Here is a 23,492-nt window from a genome sequence, read left to right as displayed (position 1 = left end):
ATATATGATAATCCCACAGCTATGATCACACTCAATGGTGAAAAACTGAAAGCTGTCTCCCTAACATCAGGAACAAGACAAAGATGTCCACTCTTACTACTTTTATTCAACATAGTACTGGGAGTCCTAGCCACAGCAATCAGACAAGAAAAAGAAATAGAAGGCATTCATATTGGTAAGGAAAAATGAAAACTTTCATTATTTACAGATGACATGATACTATACGTAAAAAACCCTAAAGACTCCACCAAAAAACTACTTGACGTGATAAATGAATTCAGTAAGGTCACAGGATACAAAATCAATATACACAAATCCACTGCATTTCTATACACTCATAATGAAGTAGCAGAAAGAAATGAAGAAAACAGTCCCATTTACTATTTAACCAAAAATAATAAAATACCTAGGAATAAACCTAACTAAGGAAGTGAAAGACCTGTACACAGAAAACTATAGAACACTGATGAAAGAAACTGAAGAGGACTATAAAACACTGATGAAAAAAACTGAAATGGAAAAATATTCCATGCTCATGAATTGGAAGAACAAATATTGTTGAAATATCCATACTACCAAAGCAATCTACAGATTTAATGCAATCCCTATAAAAATGCCAGCAGCATTATTTTACAGAACTAGAATAATACTAAAATTTGTATGGAACCACAAAAGACCTCCAATAGCCAAAGCAATCTTGAAAAAGAACAAAACTGGAGGTATCACAATCTCAGCTATCAAGATGTACTACAAAGCTATAGTAATCAAAACAGTCTGGTATTGGTCAAAAAACATACACATAAATTAATAGAACAGAATAGAAAACCCAGAAATAAACCCACAATTATGTGGTCAATTAATCTTCAACAAAGGAGGCAAGAATATGCAATAGGAAAGAGACGGTCTCTCCAATAAATGGTGTTGGGAAAACTAGACAGCTACATGCAAAAGAATCAAACTGAACCACTTTCTTGCAACATTCACAGACATAAACTGGAAATGGATTAAAGACCTAATGTGAAACCATGAAAATCCTAGCAGAGAGCACAGGCAATAATTTCTCTGACATCAGCTGCAGCAAAATTTTTCTAAACATGTCACCCGTGCAAGGGAAACAAAAGCAAAAATAAACTGTTGGGACTACATCAAAATAAAAAGCTTCTGCACAGCAAAGGGAACAATCAACAAAAATAAACAATAAGCTACTGAATGGGAGAAAATATTTGCAAATGCCATATCTGACAAAGGGTTGTTAATATCCAAAATATAAAAGAATTTATATAACTCAACACTCAAAACACAAATAATCCAATTAAAAAATGGGCATAAGACATGGACAGACATTTCTCCAAAGAAGACATACAGATGGCCAACAGACACATGAAAAGATGCTCAACATCACTCATCATCAGGGAAATGTAAATCAAAACCACAATGAGATATCACTTCACACCTGTCAGAATGGCTAAAATTAACAATTCAGGCAACAACAGATGTTGGTGAGGATGGGGAAAAAGAGAATCTCTTTTGCACTGCTGGTGGGAATGCAAACTGGTGTAGCCACTCTGGAAAACAGTATGGAGGTTACTCAAAAAATTAAAAATACAACTCCCATATGACCCAGCAATTGCACTACTAGGTATTTACCCAAGAGATACAGGTATGCTGTTTCAAAGAGGCACATGCACCCCAATGTTTATAGCAGCACTATTAACAATAGCCAAAGCATGAAAAGAGCCCAAATGTCTGTCATCTGATGAATGGATAAAGAAGATGTGGTATATATATACAATGGAGTATTACTCGGCAATCAAAAAGAATGAAATCTTGCCATTTGCAACAATGTGGATGGAACTACAGTGTATAATGCTAAGCGAAATAAGTCAGTCAGACAAAGACAAGTATCATATGACTTCACTGATATGTGGGATTTAAGATACAAAACAGATGAACATAAGGGAAGGGAAGCAAAAATAATATAAAAACAGGGAGGGGGGACAAAACATAAGAGACTCTTAAATACAGAGAACAATCTGAGGGTTGCTGGAGTGGCTGTGGGGGGATGGGCTAAATGGGTAAGGGACATTAAGGAAGACACTTGTGGGGATGAGCACTTGGTGTTACACAAAGGGGATGAATCACTGGAATCTACTCCTGAAATCATTATTGCACTTTATGCTAACTAACTTGGATATAATTTAAAAACAAACAAAAAAATGGACAAGAACAAATTATTTACAAGGATGTGAGGAAATTATAACTCTCATACATTGCAAATGGAATTGTAAAATGTATGGTCACTTTGGAAAACAGTTTGGCAATTCCTCAAATGTTAAACTAAAGTTATCACATGACTTAGTAATTCCATATGTAGAATATACCCAAGAGAAATTTAAATGTTGGTATAAAAACTTGTATACAAATGCTCATAGCAGCATTAGTCATTATAGCCAAAAAATACAAACAACCAAATATCCTTCAGCGGATAAATATATGAAGTGTGGTTATATCCAAACAATGGAATATTATTCGGGCATGAAAAAGAATAAAGTGCTGATACACTGAAAACATTATGTTAAGTCAAACAAGCCAGATACAAAAGGCCACATATTGTATTATCCAATTTATATAAAATATCTAGATATGAAATATCTAGGCAAATTCACACACAGAAAGTAGGCTAGTGGTTGCCAGGGGCATTAGGGAAAGGGAACGAGGAGTGAATACTAAAACTTTTTGAAGTGATGAAAATGTTCTTGCAATTAGATAGTGGTGATGGTTGCATAACCACGTGCATATAATAAAACTAGGGTAAATTTTATGGTATGTGAATTATATCTCAATAGAAAAGAGAAAAAATACATTAAAAAAAAAAAGAGGGGTGCCTGGGTGGCTCAGTCAGTTGAGTGTCTGACTTCAGCTCAGGTCCTGATCTCACCACTCGTGGGTTTGAGCCCCCATCAGGCTCTGTGCTGACAGCGCAGAGCCTGGAGCCTGCTTTGGATTCTGTGTCTCCCTCTCTTTGCCCCTCCCCTGCTCGTGCTCTCTCAGAAATAAATAAATGTTAAAAAAAAAAAATTTTTTTAAATAAAAGAAAGAAAAAAAAAATAACTACCACTGGTCACCTGACAGGCTTAGGAATGAAAAAAACCTTGTAGTGTGCTTAATAAATATTGTTACATATTGTTCATTCCCCTATAAAAGTATACTTAACAATAAGAGTTTTTAATTTATTGTTAAGCTATACTTAATTTTATTGTTAAGTTATACTTAACAATAAGAGTTTTTAATTTAATTTTGTAAACAATTTTGGAAATCACAGATATTCATAATTTTTGCCATTGATTAAGACCACTTTGCATGATCTCAGCTTGCATAGTCACTTTTTTGGTCCCAAATTATCCTGCAATACCTGTAGAGTGCCTGCACAGTGTTAGGAAATCTCATCTAAAGCATCGTTTGAAAAAGTGTAAAGAAATAATGTGATAGCATATAGTTTAAGGATAATGTGATTACCTACCTGTAACTCCTCTGCTGTGGAAACATCTAGTCCTGTTAGATCTTGTATTCTCATATTAATCCGAGATACCACAGGGTTTTCATAGCCAGAGAGCCATGCACTAACAAGAAGAAAATATTAGTTTTACTTATAATGTTTCAATAAGTAAAGACTAAGAGCCATCATTTTAAAAGCCATAATATATGGGATAATAAGCCTTTACCTATAGGCATTTAATTGGCTTGTTTGATGTGATTTTTACTAAAGAATGTTGTAATTTTTTTTTTTAATGCTACATGTTAGGGGTGCCTGGGTGGCTCAGTCAGTGAAGCATCCGACTCTTGGTTTTGGCTCAGGTCATGGTCTCATGTTTGTGGGATCAAGCCCCATGTTGGGCTCTGCACTGACAGCACGGAGCCTGCTTGGGATTCTCTCTCTCCCACTCTCTTCCCCTCCCCCCGCCTCAAAATAAATAAATAAACCTTTAAAAATGCTATATTTCACAGTTAAAGGTTGGAAAAGAAAAAACTAATCTCATTTATTATAGAGTTTTCTTTGAAAACAGTTGGATTAATGTAAGAAGGCTATACAGAGCTGTCTACATTCAGAATTTTTAAAAATTCTGAAAAAATACATACCAAACTGAAAACATTTTTTCTTCCCAGATAAGGTATAGGAACTGACTGAGGTGGAGATCATAGGGTTTTTAGCCTGATATATATAATGTAAATATTTTACGAGAAAAAAATTCATTTTTTTTAAAGTTTATTTTTGAGAGAGACACACAGAGTTAGCAGGGGTGAGGCAGAGAGAGAGAGAGAAAGAGAGAGAGAGAGAGAGAGAGAGAGAGAGAGAAAGAGAGAGAGAGAGAGAAACAGAGAGAGAGAGAGAGGGGATCGCAAGCAGGCTCCACATTGTCATTGCAGAGCCCTACATAGGGCTCAAACTCACGAACCAGGAGATCATGACCTGAGCTGAAATCAAGAGTCGGCCACTTAACTGATTGAGCCACCCAGGCGCCCCCTCATTTTTTAAATTCATTATATTACTTCTTTATATTACTTGCATAAATAACAGTAAGTTTTGGGGTGCCTGGGTGGCTCAGTCAGTTAAGCCTCTGACTTCAGCTCAGGTCACAATCTCACAGTTCATGGTTCAAGCCCCGCATTGGGCTCTGTGCTGACACCTCAGAGCCTGGAGCCTGCTCTGGATTCTGTGCCTCCCTCTCTTTCTGCCCCTCCCTTGCTCACACTGTCTCTCTGAAAAATAAACATTAAAAAAATTAAAAATAAATAGTAAGTTTTTTAAAGGTATCCAAACACACCCAGTAAGATGACTATAATAAAAACAGATAGATGGACAATAACAGGTGATGGTGAGAATGTAAAGAAATCAGAACCCTCATACATTGCTGGTAGGAATGTAAAATGGTACAACCACTTTAGAAAACAGTTTGGCAGTTCCTCAAATTGTTAAACATACAGTTACCACATGACCCAGCTATTCCACTCCCAGGTACATATCCAAGAGAAATTAAAACATATGTTCATACAAAAACTTGTACATAAAGATTCATAGCAGCATTATTAATGACCAAAATGGAAATAATCCAAATATTCATCAACTGATGAGTGGATACATAAATGTGATCTATCCATATGCTCAATTATTGTGCCATGAAAAGGAATGAAGGACTGGTAACATGCCACAACATGGTTGAACCTTGAAAACAGTATGTTAAGCAAGATACACAAGGCCACATATTATGATTCCATTTATGTGAAATATCTGAATGAGCAAATCAACAGATACAGAAAGTAGATTAGTGGTTTTCCAGGGGAGGGAGGATGTTCCCATTCAGAGTGCCTGCTAGTAAGTACAGGCTTTCTTTCTGAGGTGATGGAAATGTTTGGAAATTAGATAATGGTGATGGTTGCACAACTAAAAAGACTAAAAACCACTGAATTATACACTTATTTAAAGGAGTGAATTTTATGGTATGGGAACTATAGCTAAATAAAAAAAGGTACTCCCAAATTAAACTATCTCCTTTATATATGCTTTTTCCTGGTCTATCAGCCTTTTTCCTTTACTTCTCTCATCAATCTCTCACTCCACATTTCATCAACATTGTTGCTAAATCCCTAAATTAAATTGGCAAAAATACTATCCTTAATGAAATTTTTTCTCTAAGCTTATGCCTGTGTCACCAAACCCTACTGAATAAAGTCATAAAATAGGGCAAATATGTATTCCCTGAAAATTCATGAACACCAACTTCAAATGGGCCCTTACTCTTCCTCCTTTTTTCTACTCTGAATCCCAACCCACCCAATTTCCCCCTTCTCTCAGTACATATCTCCTACCTAAGAGAAAAAAGAAACCATACAATCTATATACATTTGCATCTATCTGTTCCTTTTAGTTCATCTAGTTCCTCCCTTCCAGTTCCAAAGAGATTTCTCTCCATTATAAGGTTAATTCCCTGTCTTAAATTCTATTATTTTCTGACATTTTAGGAAGCATAATTCATTGATTAGACCTTTTCTCTCTTAAATGATCAACTTTTTCTTCTCAATTCCTCCCACAGCTTTTAACTGGGCTTATGTCTTTTCCATAAAAAAATAGATAAAGTTCCTTCAACTCTCTGTCTTGCTCCAGCTACCAATCTCTTTCTCCTCCCTCTTTAAGTCACCTTTTTCCACAGACTTTTTTTTTTTTAAGATTCTACTTCGAAGTAATCTCTACACCCAATATGGGGGCTCAAGCTCACAACCCTTAGATAAAGAGTTGCATGCTCTACCACTGAGCCAGCCAAGCACCCAACTCTTCATTTCTTAATCCATTCCAACCTTGCCTCAGTCCCTATCACTCCACCAAAACTGCTCTGGCTAATATCACCCATAACTACTGTGCTACTAAATCTAACAAAATGTTTCCAATTTTCATCGTATTTGCCCTTCTAGTAACAGCTGTATGTTCATCCTTGAAACTCCTCCTCACTCACTCATTCTTCAGGATTCCTTCAGTCTCTCTGGTTGCTCGGTCTTAGTCTCCCTTAGAACTTCTACTACTATATTCGGTCTCTCTTCAGGTACCCCAGCATCACTTCAAGAACATGTTCCAGCAAGCCCCAAGGCTAGTGCACATGCTCTTCTCTCCGCCACAAATATTTTTCTTTTTCATTTTGTAAAGATAAGGCTTTGGATTATCAATTTAGTCATCTCTTCTTCAGAGAAGCTTTCCTTCACGCCTTCCTGTCAAACTGCTTATTTTTTATTTTAGTAAGAGGAATAGGACAAAAAAGGACAAAGAAGTTTTGTTTTGTTTTGTTTTTTTACTAATCACAATATTAAACTGACATGACATGCTATAAGAACTGAACCAGGATAAATAATACTGTTATAAAATTTACATTTCTCATACCCATTTCAAAAGAAAATATATAGAATTCTTCTTGATCTGACAGATTGATTTCAGTAAGTTCATTTTAAAAATAGTAAATAATAATAATATACTTTCTCAAACTGTGCTAAGATACTGTCAGAAAGGCAGCTATAAAATCTAGAATGATCACAATTGACAGGATTAGGACTGTTTTTTGAAACATTAAGAACCACATCTCTTTTTTAGCTATTACATTAATGTACCTTTTTCATTGATAATCATGAAATGAAATCCCACAACGGGATCCCACAATGATTAGCTGTGGATCACTGTGGATCCCACAATGATTAGCAAGTTTCTTCTTAAGTAACATACACTCTCGTGTTTAAGACTAAAGTGAGTTTTCTAATTTTGCTCTCTAGTGGAGCACAGGCAACTATCTTTGTCTTTTGTATATAGGTAAGCACATATTGAGAAATGTAGCTGTTGTAATCTTCTAAATTTTATTCTCTCACAATTAAACACGGGCAATTTTTTATTTTTAAAAATAAGACTTTGAGGGTCCCCTGGGTGGCTCAGTTGGCTGAGCGTCCAACTTTGGCTCAGGTCATGATCTAGTGGTTCATGAGTTTGAGCCCCATGCCTGGCTCTGTGCTGACGGTTCAGAGCCTGGAGCCTGCTTTGGATTCTGTGTCTCCCTCTCTCTGCCCCTCTCTCGCTCACACTGTCTCTTTCTCTCTCTCTCAAAACTACAGAAACATTAAAAAAAATTTTTTTTAATATATGACTTTAAAACACTTTCAGATTTTAAAATAGCAAAGCTTCTAAAACATTGCTCAAAACTGGCTCTCCATTTTGGTATATGACCTGATACATGACACATTTGATCTGTTAGTTTTTTCTATTGACTATACTTTATCCTCAGTAGTGGTTAGTGTTATAGTTTCAAGCAATTTTTACATATAATAGATTTTAAAATGTTTCATTTCACTGAATGGAGAGTTTTATCACTCATGTATCTGTAGAAGGTAATTTGAGCACATACATATTTGTACATGTGTATATATGTATTTTTAAAGTAAGCTACTTTTACCATTAAAATAAAATGAGACTACAGGGACAAACTATGAGAAACAGTTTGTCTTCCTTAGAAATCTTTTCCTAGATTGAAGAAGACAAACAATTTGCTGAATGATTTGATGAGGCTATAGGTTTTTCATCATTTCTTAACCCCACTTAGCCATGTCTCACCCCCACAGCTACATGCAAGTCTACTTCCTCAGCAGCACTAGCCTCCACAGTAACATGTCAAAAACAGGTTGTTGTTGACTGAGCATTCAATGCTACTTGCAGTCTTTCAATAACTCTCACTCTCCACTTTCTGCCCAACCTTGGCATCAAAGTAACTATCAACAGGCTCAAGAATATCTTCCTCTGTAAAATGTACTAGTCATAATTTCTATGTCTCTATGCTCTCTGAAGAATATACACCTTCACTCCAGCTTCTCTCCATTTCCTAACTGCTGGAACTACATCTTCAAAGAATGCTGCTTTCATTCTCCCAGCTGTTAAATGCTGCCTTCTACATGAAGACGTACACTTGTCAGTACCATGGTCTTTCCATGCAGAGACATCTGCGAGCACACATTATCTACCACAGCCTGGGTCATCTACTGCAGATCATCCACCCCATTCCCAGATGTTGCAGAGGTCAAAAACACCTCATCCTGATAGGAATCCTCTTCAGCCTGTTACCTCAAAAGACTGAGGTCCTCTGGCACTCTTCTTCTTTCCAAGAATGAATAAGTATTTTTGTCTGCAGGTAACTTAACATTTTCTTTGATGTAAGGAAATAAAATGCTCTTAACAAAAGCAATCAAGGTTGTGGTACTTTTGATATATAACAGCACCACACTGATTTTGGTGGGCACCTGCCAGATGCTACTATGGGAATCACCCTTGGTTGAGAGGGTGGAGGGTGGTGGCAGCTGTACCCCCCAAAATCATTAATCTCGGAGCTAGCAACTGCCTGCAGCTAAAGTACATCAGGGGGAGGCTACTTCCATGCACCTGGAAGTGGACAAGGCAGCTGCCCCTAATGTTTTTATAGTACCATATATTCTTACTTTGTATAATTTATCACAGTAATTATATATTAATTTGTTGTTTAAGATGTCTTCTTTCAACTACTAGTCCTAAATACATATAAAGTCTGCCTGGTTTTGCTCCCTACTATATCTGCAGAACCTATTACAGTGTCTGGCACATAGCAGATCTCAATTTATTTCTGCTGAATGAATAAATGAATCCTGGAGATTTCTTAGAACTAATCCAAGACTGGCACCTGGGTGGCTCAGTCGGTTGAGTGTCCCACTTCAGCTCAGGTCATGATCTCACAGTCCATGAGTTCAAGCCCTGCATCAGGCTCTGTGCTAACAGCTCAGAGCCTGGAGCCTGCTTCAGATTCTGTGTCTCCCTCTCTCTCTGCCCCTCCCCTGCTCATGCTCTGTCTCTCTCTGTCTCAAAAATAAATAAAAACATTAAAAAAAAAAAGAACTAATCCAAGATTTATTCAATGTTACCATAATTATTTGTCTCGTGATCTCTTACAAATTTATAGGGACTGGCTGAGTAGAATTCCTCAGCAGAGCAGGAAAGGGAAGGATCCAAGAATTTTATTATAAAGGGTATAGCTGATACATATATTAAGAACTTATTTCTCCCAATTCTGATTGAGTTGCTAGGAGAACCAGGAACTAATCTGGTGTGTTGGTGTAGCTATCGTTTCGGCTGGCAACAATTTGACAGATTTTTGAACTTTATAAGCAACAAACTACTGACTTGATTTTTATAGCTAACTGCAACACAAGATTGGTAAATATTCTCTTAAAATTTTAAACTAGATGCATCCTGATAATTGTTCCTGTCCCATCCTATCACCCACAGAGAACCTGTCTCCTACTTCTATTACCTTCAACTTCCGTCCCTGCAACCACAAGCATCTATTCTTACCTTTTCTCTTATATTCTGGTAGAAGTATTGTCCTTCAGCCTTACAAAGGCTGGATCTTTTATCTATGTTTTTGAACCTACCCTTTCTAACTCCACAGGCCTCATTCTATCAATCACTGCCTCTTTATCTTTAATCTTTTCTTTGACAATGCTTACTCTTCAGCCTGAAGTCTCCTGCTACCAAGAACGCCTTCACTCTTGCTATTCTAGCAAATTACCATTCCAAACTTTCACTTTACACTTTTAAAACTATAAAAGCAAGAAATGGTTGTTATATTCAACAAATAGTCCAAGGACACTGGATAACCACATGTGAAAGAAAGAAATTGGACTCCCTACTTCCCTACGGGGTGTGTGTGTGTGTGTGTGTGTGTGTGTGTATGACTCCTCAAAAGGGATTAAAGACCTAAATGTAGAAGTAAAATTATAAAACTCTTAGAAAAAAAAATACAAGTGTAAATCTTTGTGACCTTGTATTAGACACTGGTTTAGCTATGACATCAGAAGAACAAGTAATAACAGGGGAGCCTGGGTGGCTCAATCAGTTAAGCAACCAACTCTTGATTTCAGCTCAGGTCATGATCTCACAGTCGTGGGATCAAGCCCCACACGCTCTGTGCTGAATGTGGGGCCTCCCTGGGATTTTCTCTCTCCCTCTCTCTCTCCCCTCTCTCTCAAAAAAGAACTATAAGCAACAACAAAACAATAGGTAAACTGGATAGCATCAAAATAAAAAAAATTTTGTGCTTCATTGGACACCATCAATAAGGTTAAAAGACAACTCACAGAATGGAAGAAAATTTCTGCAAATCAAAAGTCTGATAAGGACTTGAGTCTATAATCTATAAAGAACTATTACCACTAAATAAAAGACAAATAACTCAATACCAAAATGTGCAATGGATCTGAATGGACAGTCTCCAAAGAAAATGTACAAATGGCCAATAAGCAGCCAATAAAGAGATGTTCAACATCATCAGCCACTGGGAAATCCAAATCAAAACCACAATGAGATAGCACATCACACCCACTAGGAGGGCCATAACCATCAAAAAGATAATAACAAGCGTTGGTGAGGATGTGAAGAAACTGGAATGCCCCATACATTGCTGGTTGGATTGTAAAATGGTGCTGCCACTTTGGAAAAGTTTGGCAGTTCCTCAAATGGTTAAATATAGAGATACCATATGACCTAGCAATTTTACTCCTAAGTCTATACCCAAGAGAAATTAAACTTACATTCACATAAAAACTTGTACATGAATTTTCAGAGCAGCAATATCCATATTAGCCAAAAAGTAGAAACAACGCCACTATCAATGGATGAATAAAATAGATAAAATGTGGTATATCCATACAATGGGATATTGCTCAGCCATGAAAAGGAATGAAATGCAGATACATACATCAACATGAATGAACCTTACAAACATGGTAAGTGAAAGAAGCCAGATACAAAAGGCCCCATATTATATGATTTTATTCCAGAACAGGCAAATCCATAAAAACAGAAAGTAGATTAGTGGTCACCTAGGACTGGGCTTAGAGGGGGGTGAATTGATGATTGAGTAGTTACTGCTAAGGAGTACAGAATTTCTCTTTCAGGTAATGAAAATGTTCTAAAATTGATTATGGCGATGGAGGCACAACTCTCTGAATATACTAAAAGCCACTGAATTGTACACTTTCAATGGATGAACTGTATGGTATGTATATATCTCAATAAAGCTACTTAAAAAAAGAAATACTTGGGGCGCCTGGGTGGCTCAGTCAGTTGAATGTCTGACTTTGGTTCAGGACATGATCTCACGGCTTGTGAGTTCAAGCCCTGCGTCGGGCTCTATGCTGATAGCTCAGAACCTGGAGCCTGCCTTCAGATTCTGTCTCCATCTCTCTCTCTCTGCCCCTCTCCTGTTCATGCACTGTCTGTCTCTCTCAAATATAAACAAACATAAAAAAAAAAAAGAAATACTTATAAAAATTTCAAACAATACAAAAGTATATGAAGTTCCTTTCCTAGTCCCATTCCTCACAGGTAAACACTACTAATAAATAGCTATATATCCTCAACATTTCCCCCTGTATATAAACAAATGTACAGAGAGAATTTTTTAAAAACTAGGAATCTACCAACCCTCCCATCTCCCGTATCAATATACACATATACTTCCCCCTGCCACCGAAAATACTTCTGACATCTTTCCAAGTCAGTACATATAGCACAACCTCAGTTAAAAAAAAAAAAAAAAAATATATATATATATATATATGTATATATATATATATATACACACACACACACATACATACATACATGGTGGTTTAAAAAATACATAAGATTTACCATTTTACCCATTTTTAAGTGTGTAATTCAGTGGTGTTAAATACATTCACAAAGTTGTGCAACCATCATCACTATTTCCAGAACTTTCTCATCATCCCAACTGAAACTCTGTACCCATTAAACAATAATTTGCCATTTCCCTCTCCTCCCAGGCCCTGGTAACCTCTAATCCACTTTCTGTATGAATTTTTCTATTCTAGGTACTTACTGTAAGTAAAATCACATAATATTTGTCCTTTTGTGTGTTATTTCACTTACTTGTTTTCATTTATTCATTCTCAAGATTCATCCATGTTGTTGCATGTATTGGAATTTCATTCTTTTTGAATAATATTCTATCATATGAATATATAACATTTATCTATATTCATCCATGAATGAACACCTGGGTTGCTTACAACTTTTGGCTATTGTGAATAATGCTGTTATGAACACGGGTATACAAGTAAATGTTTGAGTCCCTCCTTTCAATTCTTTTGGGTATATACCTAGCAGTGGAATTTCTGGTTCATATAGTAATCCTATGTTTAACTTTTTGAGGAAATACCAGACTCTTCCATAGTAACTATATCATTTTACATTCCCATTCCACAGTGCTTTTAACTACTGCCTTTCTTTTTAAAATAAACCATCTTTACTTCCAAAATGACCATGAAGGTCTGTCAATAAAGCACTGGTTAAATAAGATTATTTCTACTTTTTCTCTATTACAAACAATACTATAATGAAAATTTTTGTATATCCTTGCATACTTGTGCGAATATCTCCGTAGGTTAAACTCCTACATGTGGAACTGCTAGACGACTTTCACATTTTGATAAATGATGTCATATTGTTCTCCAAAAAAGTGATTTATACTCCTAACGTATGCTATGAGTGCCCATTTCAGAAAATCCTTGCCAGAATCAATCTTTTTAATTTTTGCTAATCCTAGAAGGAAAATATTTTAATTGTTTAGATTTTTAAAAAAATTTAAATTGCACTTGTTATACTATAAATGATATGAACAGAAGGTCTGAGGCTTAGCAGTTAAAGTCATTAATGACTGATTACAGGTTAAGAAAAATAAACTGTTGGGGCACTTGGGTGGCTTGGTTGGTTATGTGTCCAACCTTTGCTTTCAGCTCAGGTCATGATCTCACAGTTCTTGAGTTTGAGCCCAGCGTCAGGCTCTGTGCTGGCAGTGTGGAGCCTGCTTGGGATTCTCGCTCTCTCCCTCTCTCTCTGTCCCTCCTGCATGCTCTCTCAGATAAACATAAAAAAAATAAACTGTTATCTTAATTGTGGTTCTCTTATAGTCACTAGAGTGGAAAATAAATTCTACTTATGCATGTTATTTGACTTTCATATGAAAACCTCTCCAAAACATAATAGGATTTTCTTTAGCTGGAGAACTCTATACATTTAAAACATCTTCTTCATCTGGACCCCAACTGCTAATCTGTCTTCAGCAACATTATTATAGACCTATCATCTACTCTAAGAAATTAGCCCTGGGGCGCCTGGGTGGCGCAGTCGGTTAAGCGTCCGACTTCAGCCAGGTCACGATCTCGCGGTCTGTGAGTTCGAGCCCCGCGTCGGGCTCTGGGCTGATGGCTCAGAGCCTGGAGCCTGTTTCCGATTCTGTGTCTCCCTCTCTCTCTGCCCCTCCCCCGTTCATGCTCTGTCTCTCTCTGTCCCAAAAATAAATAAACGTTGAAAAAAAAAAAAATTAGAAATTAGCCCTGAATTTAGATTGTTGTAACACCGCCAAAAAATTCAGTGAATACGATGATACTATATTATATATTAACTGTCTATTCCTTAGAATCTGGAAGTCATTCCTGGACTAAATGAAATCAAAAGAAATCAAGGTTCTCTCTTCTAAGTACTCAGTGTTTTTCAACAGAGTTAGAACATGAAGTTACAGTATTTGCTGTAACAGGATAAATCATTTGAAGAACATTTCTTTATTGTTTGTACAACTGTAATTGAAATTGTTGGGAGGCTCAGTCTGTTAAGTGTCCAACTCCAGCTCAGGTCATGATCTCCCCGTTCATGGGTTCAAGCCTCACACTGAGCTCTCAGATCCACTGTCTCCCTCTCTCTCTGCCCTTCCCCTGCTTACATGCTCTCTCTCTCTCTCAAAAATAAACAAACATTAAAAAAAGAAGAAAAGAAAATTTCAACTAAGTTATACACTGTTTTTTCCGTACAACACAATTTAGTGCCATGAGAAAACCCTATCTCTTTCTCCAGATAATTTTATATGTGTTTCTTTTTTCTGTTACTAATTAGATAACACAAACTATATTCCTTTTGGTCTTAATCACAGGAACCCAAGAGCTAGGTTGTATATTCAGAGTAATGTTTCAACATTTTTTCCTTTCTAATGAATTTTTTTTTATTAAGAAGTGTTTGTTATTCTTCTAATATATGCTATTTTACAATGTCACTGGAATGCTCTATTTAAGGAACAACATTCTCATACTGCATTACTATATTTCTAATACATTAATAAGGACCTCATGTTCAGTAAATAGAAAAATTCATTTTGGAGGTTTTGGAGAATGTTACAAAGTTCCAAAGGAAAATGTGAGTGGTATAATTTGAATAGTATCATTACCTTCTTCTAACTCAACACATGTGAAAATTTACATTTTACAAATAGCTAATATAAAACCACAATGTGATTTTTTGCAAAAACAAGAATTATTAAAAGTTTTGCTCTTGGGGCACCTGGGTGGCTTTGTCAGTTAAGCAGCTGACTTTGGCTCAGGTCATGATCCCCCAGGTCGTGAGTTCCACCCCTGGTTCAGATCCTCTCTCCCCCTCTTGTTGGCCCCTCCCCCAAGGGTCTCTCAAAAATAAACACTAAAAAAAAAAAAATACTTGTCTTTAAAAAAAAAAAAAAGTTTTGCTCTCTGTAAGCGCTTGATGGTTAACAAAGAAATGCTGATCACCTAGACTGGAAATTTATCCCAGCCCTTTGGCTTTTAGTGGGACAATTATGAAATAACACTATAGATCTGTCCATTTCAGTTATTTTAATCTGAGCTGAGAACCACTGTTCAACCCAAAAGAGAGTAATGTCATTGTTAAAAGGGACTCCAATTTTAAAAATATCTGAAATTATTCAAATATATTTGTATTTGCTTCTATAGTATATTAATATGCTTTTATATTGTATTTGTTCCTTATTTACATTAAATCTCAAGCATAAGAAAATGTCATTATTGTAGGAAATCTGTACTTGAGAGTAAGAAAATGAAAACTACTTCCAAAAATAACCCACCAGAATCAAAGAAGCTTTTTCTACTACACTAAGTGGACTGTTTATTTGCAAATCTCTTTATATTATTTTAACTGGACTTAATGAACTCACATAACTAAACTGCCTTTTCAGTAACTCAATGTTTACCTTTTCAAAACTAAAATTCCATTTCTCTGATTCAGCCAAAATTATTAGCATTTCCATTAATAAGCTGTAGTAAATTTTTAGTTTGGGATTTTTTTTTTTTTTAAATATCGGAAAGGATAATATAGGAAAGGACAGAGATGCCTTACCAAAAGTTCAGAAAGTCAATAAAATAAATAAACAGTAATGGATTTCCACAGATACTTTACCCAAATAAAATTCTATTTGCTAGGATGCTGGAACAGATTTTCCTTCCTCAGAAGATGATGTAATCACTGAGAAATTTCTCAAAATACAGATATTTGAGATTCCTTTCTGACCCATTCAAAATACAGATGTTCCCACAGCAAAAGGAACCACATTAACTGACATCAGTACACATAAATACTTCTACTTTGCATTTGAGATGGCTTTTTCAGAGGTGTATGAAGGAAACATAAAACATTTATTTCACTTGTAGGGATCTTCAAAATTCAGATTTTTACATTGATGGGTAGAAAACGTCTCAGCATAGCTAATGAATTCCTAAAATAACAAAAACTTTTTATTTGTTAAATATGAAATGTATAGGATATTTTATGAAGCCAATTCTTTAACAGTTACGGCCTCTCTCAACATATATATTTTATTTTTAAAAGATTTGCTGAACAATTTTCCTTGGGTAAATATAAATATCACTATGCTGTGGAATTCTATTGTTACTAGGTAATTTTGAACACAAACACACTCTCTGCACACTTTGCTGCGATTAGGTGAATTTATTCTGGTATTAGTCTTCTAAAACTTCTAATGCTGCTGGCTAAATGACTTCTATTGCCTTATATAATATAAAGTATGGTTGTGTCTTTCTAAAAAAAATCCAATAAAATTCTTCTCAGAGCTATAAAATTAGAATACTAAAAAAATAAGCTCAAAATGTTTAGAAATATTTAGTTCTTAAGGAAAAAAAAGTTTCCAAGAATAATTTATTTTGCCTTATTGGTAAGGGTCCAATGACTCTGTGGGCTGGCTATTTCTTCAAAAGGTCCATTGTATATATAAAAAATTTCCAAAAAGGACTTCCAAAGAACTAAGTTCACGAAAATTTTATTTTATGTGCTTCCTAAAAGCATCCAAATCTGGAGAAGTTAGATACAAGCCTTATGACAGTAAAAATGCCTAAAACCATATAATAAAAATAATCTTTGATAAAATATTATTTTTAATGGGTTAATTTTTTTCTTTTACCCCCACAAATAAAGGGTTTATTTTTCAACACATGCATAATATTCTGTAATAGAATGGAAAAATAGCTGAAGTTTAACTTGAAATTTAGAGTTAATTACAATGCACAGAAGCATTATAAATCATGTATCAAAACATTATCCAAATTAGTTTCTGCAAATCCTTACCATTTATTCATCTCCCTGACATATCACAGAGATTAAATTTTCTCCATGACTTCTACCTGGGGCAGGGGGGGCAGGTAGTATAGGGCAGACAGTTAGGAAACCAGGAAATGTATGTGAGGATGTTGAAGGTTATTACCATATAAAGGACATAGAGCTTTGCCCAAAAAAGAGTAGGGAAACAATGCATTCTGACAGCCTTCATAGTACTTTTGCTATGACTTACAGCAATAATATTCAATTTTTTTTTTTCCTCTTAAACTGCATTTTCATTCCATTTTTATACTAGAATAGTGGCTTTCAACATGTGTGGAGAGGTGAAGTCTTTGGGGTGGGAGATGGATTTTGCCTACCAAGGGATATTTGGCAATGTCTGGAGACATTTTTGACTGTCACAACTGGGAGGAAGGGTGTTACTGGCATCTAGTGGATGCCAGAGATGCAGCTAAGCTTGTACAAAGCTTAGGGCAACCACCACCAACAAAGAATTATCTGATCTGAAACATCAATAATGCTGAGGTTGAGAAGCCTTGTCCTAGAGATATACATTTCTATTCCTAGAAGTCTTTTATTACATTATACTTCTCTACAACAAAAATACTTTTATAAATTGATATAATGAGATGGAAGGAGCTTATTTCGTTATTTTCAATTAGGTATTGTAACCGTGGATAAATATTACTTATTTCCAGAATGAGACCAAACTTAATATATTTCTATTTTCATTTTCATGAGAGCTGAGAAAACTCCTTTGTAAATAAGTAGATGGAAAAGGAGTTCTGTTGGAATAATGTCACTTATTCTGCGGATTCCTTCTAAGTTATATACATTAGTTACACAGTAATCTATTGTTAAAATTATTTCAGTGGTCTATCAGCTAATAACTTAAGTAAATTCTCTTTAAACATTGGTAAAAGCAAAGAATTTGAAACCAACTGACTTAAAAAGATTTGTTATGGAATCCTTCAAGGCATGCCCTTTCTCAATACCTATAGCTATTCTGGTGACTTAGAGATTTTTAAACCTTTGCTTTTACTGCAGAAGCCAAATTAGGCCTTGTTTCTATGATGGTTCTTTGGGAACTTCTCTTACTTCAATATAGGAACTCAATTTCAGGGGGAGTTTGGGGAGTCTCAGCAAGCATTTTGAAATCTAGTAAGTTAGTTCTAGAAAATCTCTGTTAACTGTCCCATAACCATGTCTGTTTATTAGTCTATCATGAAAATTCAGGCATAGTTGTCATGCTTAAAGCCTAGGTCTTAGAAACCATATCATGGGTTTTATTAAAATAGATTCTCAAGAAAGAAAATAGTCCAAATAAGACTAAAATTCTCTCCATTACTCCCTTACCTCTTAGATACTCTGTACTGTGCTGTGGTCAATTTTCCAGTCTCAGGGTCATGTACTGTAGCTCGGCTCAGCTACAAAAAAAGAGAAAGGACAAGGACTTACTAACGTAGCAGGCAATTTTGGGCTTTTGTTTGTTTTGTTTTGCCAAGCCACAGGTGATTGGAAGAGTTCAGATTGGTCTGGATGGTAGGTAATGGTTTCAAATCAGCAAAAACATTTAGAAAGGTGGCAATAAATGAAAAGCCACTTCCAAATCAAGAGAAAATGGGTTGACATATTTTTGTTGTAGATTTATTGTCCTTTCACTTTTTTTTTTTTTAAATCATTTGAAGCTGTATGTAAATGATTTATAGCACTGGGTTTCACAGGAGCTTTCTCAGATCTAGAAGTTTAATGTCCTTTAAGTATTGTGACAAAAGAATAGTTAATAGTCTCTTTAAATTTATTTTTTAAAACTCTCACTGAGATAAAACTGTAGTTAAGTCTCTCTGGCGAAGTAAAATGCAACTAAGTTCATGAATAATAGTAGTTGGAAGACTGAGATCAGAAGCATAACTCTGTTCTTTCCATTGCCAGCTTTCAAGTCAGCAAGTTTTATAAAATAACTCCAACAGGAGGAATACAGATTACTTCAAAATGACAATGGTATTTCACAAGATGAATGAACAAATGCCAGTACAATCACCATGAAGGATGATGTGAATTCACTGTAGCATTTATGAATGTGAGAGAACTATATAAACAAAGGCTACTCCCAGATTAATCCAGGCTGCTGCTTTTTCTTTTTTTTCCCCTTTGGCAAGAAAAAGGAAACAGAAAACAAGTATCAAGCCATTTCCTGGAGATTGGATTCCTGACCTGAAGAGAAATGCAAAGCATATTAATTCCCTAAAAATAACAGACCAATTAAAGATTAAAGAGAACTTCTAGTTAAAGGGAAAGACCCGTGAAACACAAAGCATTTTACCCATGCGTATATAAATAGGCAGTGACTTGAGCTGGAGACTGAAAATGACCTACTTCTCTTAAATGAATAATTCCTGTAGGATGTACAAAACACTCGTTAGAGGGCAAAATATGCAACATACACATCTCTTACCTTTTGCTAATTCTGTAATGTACCGTCTCCAAGTCTCCTGTTATTGGGTTTGAAATGGTGGCTCGCCTCAGCTGTGAAGCCAACCATCAAAATAGTCGCATTACAAAAAAAAAAGAAAAGGAATCACATTTATCCAACCGGTCAGAATTCTGGGATTTTTACAAAGGAAAATGAAAAGAGAAAATAACTCCATAGACTTCCAGTCATCTTGTGTTAAGCCTTGAGACTTGGAAGTTTTTTAGTTTTTGGATTTTTTTTGTTATTTTAAAAATTTTGTTTTTGCTTTGCATGAATGGAGGATACACAAAAGAGATTAGAAATTAAATTTCTTTCAATGGTTGGATGATGGGACTGTGAGGAAAGAAAAATTTCTAAAATGTGAAGTCTAATTTATAGTTACAAGAATGGCTATTTGCAGTTAATGATCCATTTCAAACCTCTTATTTTAATTTTTTTAGTGATGCAACTGTCTGCAAAGGTTAATGTTGTTCAAAATTTGTTTCAAAATTTATCTTTCCTTCCTTCAATATATATGTTCATATATTTCACATATACAGTGAAATAATCTTGGGACCTAACAGAAAGGTAGATGAAAAGAACTCATAAATGTACAAAAACAGTAAGAAATTGATGACAGCCAAGATAATGATTTTAAACTTTAAAAAAAAAAATGGAGGGTGATTTGGAGGTTAACAAAAGAGAATAAAATTTTTATTGCCTTTGAATTTTTTTATTAAAATAATCCAACTGAGGCATCCCCTTTGAAGACTGAGGTCTCCAAACCCAGAGATATATGACTTGATCCCCAAGCTGAAATGCATTCTTAATCAATATTCTACCAAGATGTTTTGGTTTACTTGGTTTATAGACCACAAAGAATGGACGAAAATAGGAATTCAGACAATACTGGCACAATATGATGAAAGAGTGATAAGAATTCCCTTGGAGATATATATATATATACACACACACACATATATATATGTATGTATGTATGTGTGTATATATATATATATATATATATATATATATATATCCAGTCTTTCCCATTTAAAATGTAATCTTTGATAAAAAAACAAAAAGTACCGATTTGGAATCATAAAATTTGACAACAACAAAAATTCTGACTTTAGGTTTATTTTGCAGTACAGAAATCCAGATAATTAAATCTTTTAATATAACAAGGATCTGCAAACTATGGACTGCCACCTGCTTTTGGAAACAAAGTTTTATTGAAATACAGCCACACTCATTTATATATTTTCTATGGCTGCTTTCACACTACAGTGGCAAACTTGAGTAGTTGTGACAGATGGTATGGCCAGCAAAGCCTAAAATATATTATCTGCACCTTTATAGAAAAAATTTGCCAACTCCTGTGTAACAGTCTCTTTATAAAAGTGAGGGCAGTTTGTATTTTACTATCAATGATACAAAATGGAGATCTTGTTCAATGAGAACAAGCTGGTGGGGAAAAAGGCAAGACCATAAAGGGTAGTGTTTCTCCCATTCTCATAAAAGAAGAATTTCTATGCTAAACAATAAGTTTATGGGACTGTATTTACATTAAATTGTTTTTCTTAAGATAAATTATGTGAGTTAAATTCAGAAAACTATGATGTCCTTATTTCAAATTAGCATGATGACTGTGCCCAATTATATCTTTCTAGTAATAATGTGCCAGAAGGGAAATAAAAATACTTCAAGTATTCTTTCAGATAAAAATATAGAAGATAGGAGAAAGTTGGTCTTTGATTAGTCTATGAGACTAAAGTTCCGAAAATACATACAAAACTTTTTCAGGAAGATACTGAAACACAAATTTAAGTGTCAATAAAAATCTCATTTATGATTTTCATAATTAAGTGCTTAAAACCTAGATGCAGGGTTTGCTACTTGTGTTAATAACTAAGGAAAAATTGGCATAGAGCTTAGTTAACAACTCCATTATGTTATGACAACAATATCTAAAACTATCTGTGGGATTATTGCCATATCAATTATCATATTTGTAACTTGCAGAGGCAAAACTGATACATGGGTAAAGTAAACTGAGAAGGAGAAAAGATAAAAAATTACTTACCCTTGGTTTTGCTAGATCTTTGACAATTTCAATTTCTGCATCAGAGATAATATCATGGAAGCGAATAATACGAGGCTTGTCCCACTCATCCTCCTGTTTAGCTGGGGCCAGAATGAATTTAGGATTCCGGTTTCCATCATGATAACGGCAAAAGAGTTTTTTCTGTCTCCGAGGAGTCTAAACATAAAGTTACAAAAATGATAAATATATTAGAGTAATAATACTTTTAATGCTTGCTCCTATGCAGAAAAGAAACAATAATCATGTTTGTGTATAAATAGAGCATTTATGGTAGACTATACAAAAGAAACAGTACTCTGCAAGTATTTTGCATCAAATGGGACATTCAGGACTTTACAAGGTTTATTAATGATTATTTTCTGGGAGAAGTGTTAGGCCTTATATAAGAAAAAAGGTAGGGTTTCTCTTCCAACCCTTGTCTCATTAAAATAAAGTTGAGATATTTAAATATGAAAGAAATAATGACATATTTATGAAAATATGAAATGAATGACCAGCATTGCTCCAAACTTCACAAACTAACTGGGAAGCACCCAGAAAAAAAATTTCTAAAAGGAGAAATAAAACAAAACAAAACAAAACCTCATCAGGTTTATCTAAATACCTCCCAGTTAAATGCTTGTAGCATAAATAAATAGATTTAGTTAGGTAGTTTTAAAAAGCAAAGATGAAAATGAGTAACTCTGAAAAAGAAAAAATAAGTTATTAAAGAAGGCAGGTGCTTTTATTGATAGATATTAAAAATTGAGTGATCGACAAATGTTCCTTTCAACCTATATTAACTAAATAAGTGATTCCATTGCTGAATCTTCTCTTGATTGAATAAGTGCATCATATATGAAGTAGGAATAATATTAGTTTTTGTTTTAAATATTAGGTTAACCTACTAAGACAAGTAAATAATGATTCATGTTTATTCTCCATGTACTTTATTTACTTAGAGTCAAATCTAAAGATTTATTGGGCAACTGAGTGGCTCAGTCAGTTAAGCATCCCACTCTTGGTTTTGGCTCAGGTCATGATCTCACAGTTTATGAGTATGAGCCCCACATCAGGCCCTGCAGTGACAGCTCGGAGCCTGCTTGGGATTCTCTCTCTTTCTCTCTCTCTCTCTGCCCCTCCCCCACTTGTGCATGCAGTTTCTCTCTCAAAACAAATAAACTTAAAAAAAATCTAAATATGTATTTATATAAGTCTTTGATATAACCATGAGGTGAATTTAACTATTCTGAGGATAAAGACGATCCTTTGATTTTGGGCAGAGTTACTGTGTGTGTGTCTTATCAACAAACTGGCAAATTAAGCAGACTTCTATTTTATACCTATGGCTTTATTTTGATTTGTTCTTTAAGAGTTATTAAGGGCAATAAAAAATATTTGCTTACTATTGGAAATTTGAACACTCACTAGATGTTTCATGATATTATGGAAATATTATGAATTTTTTTAGGTATGATAATGGTTTTTTGATTATCTTTATCTTCAACAGATACATAATAAAATATTTAGATGTGAAATTAAAAAAATATTTCATGAGTCTATCAGAGTGTTATTACCCTTATATTTACTCCTTAGCACCAAAGCAAAAGTAAGCATATTCTTCCAGGTCTCCATGAACTTAGCTATCAAAAGTGTCAACATAGATATTATCTACACATTTGCTGTTAGAGATTAGGCTGTCAACGATAAGTCCTCAAATGTCAAAAAGTCATCAATATCAAAATGTAAAGTCCAGCTTAAGTTTATCAGTAGCAGAGAAAACCTTACAATGCTATTCAAATGTTTACAACTTAAAAGTACTTACTTCAAAAATTCACTAACTCCTTCTACATATGCCCACATTCAGCTGAACACTAGTACCCCATGATATTCCTAAAAAAAGGGTTCCATGATCTATTAATATTAATGTTGGG

General features: G+C 34.9%; 1 protein-coding gene and 1 pseudogene across 2 annotated transcripts in view; both read right to left on the bottom strand.

The window, feature by feature from the left end:
• Positions 1-23,492, bottom strand: part of P4HA1 (prolyl 4-hydroxylase subunit alpha 1) — an 89,251-nt gene that overhangs the window by 19,004 nt on the left and 46,755 nt on the right. The window contains exons 8-10 of one of the 2 annotated variants that reach the window (XM_030334338.2): positions 21,559-21,735; positions 18,377-18,447; positions 3,521-3,620 (exon numbers count right to left, since the gene is read on the bottom strand). In XM_030334338.2, the coding sequence (XP_030190198.1) occupies positions 3,521-3,620; positions 18,377-18,447; positions 21,559-21,735 (348 nt within the window). Of the gene's footprint in view, positions 1-3,520; positions 3,621-18,376; positions 18,448-19,475; positions 19,547-21,558; positions 21,736-23,492 lie in introns of both variants that reach the window. The other variant, XM_030334339.1, reaches the window with a different exon arrangement.
• Positions 7,635-9,283, bottom strand: LOC115527008 (annotated as a pseudogene).

This window comes from Lynx canadensis, chromosome D2, assembly GCF_007474595.2.
Source record: "Lynx canadensis isolate LIC74 chromosome D2, mLynCan4.pri.v2, whole genome shotgun sequence".
NCBI classification, from domain to species: domain Eukaryota; kingdom Metazoa; phylum Chordata; class Mammalia; order Carnivora; family Felidae; genus Lynx; species Lynx canadensis.
Note: the sequence above shows the minus strand (reverse complement) of the source record. Positions and strands in the feature narration are given on the sequence as shown.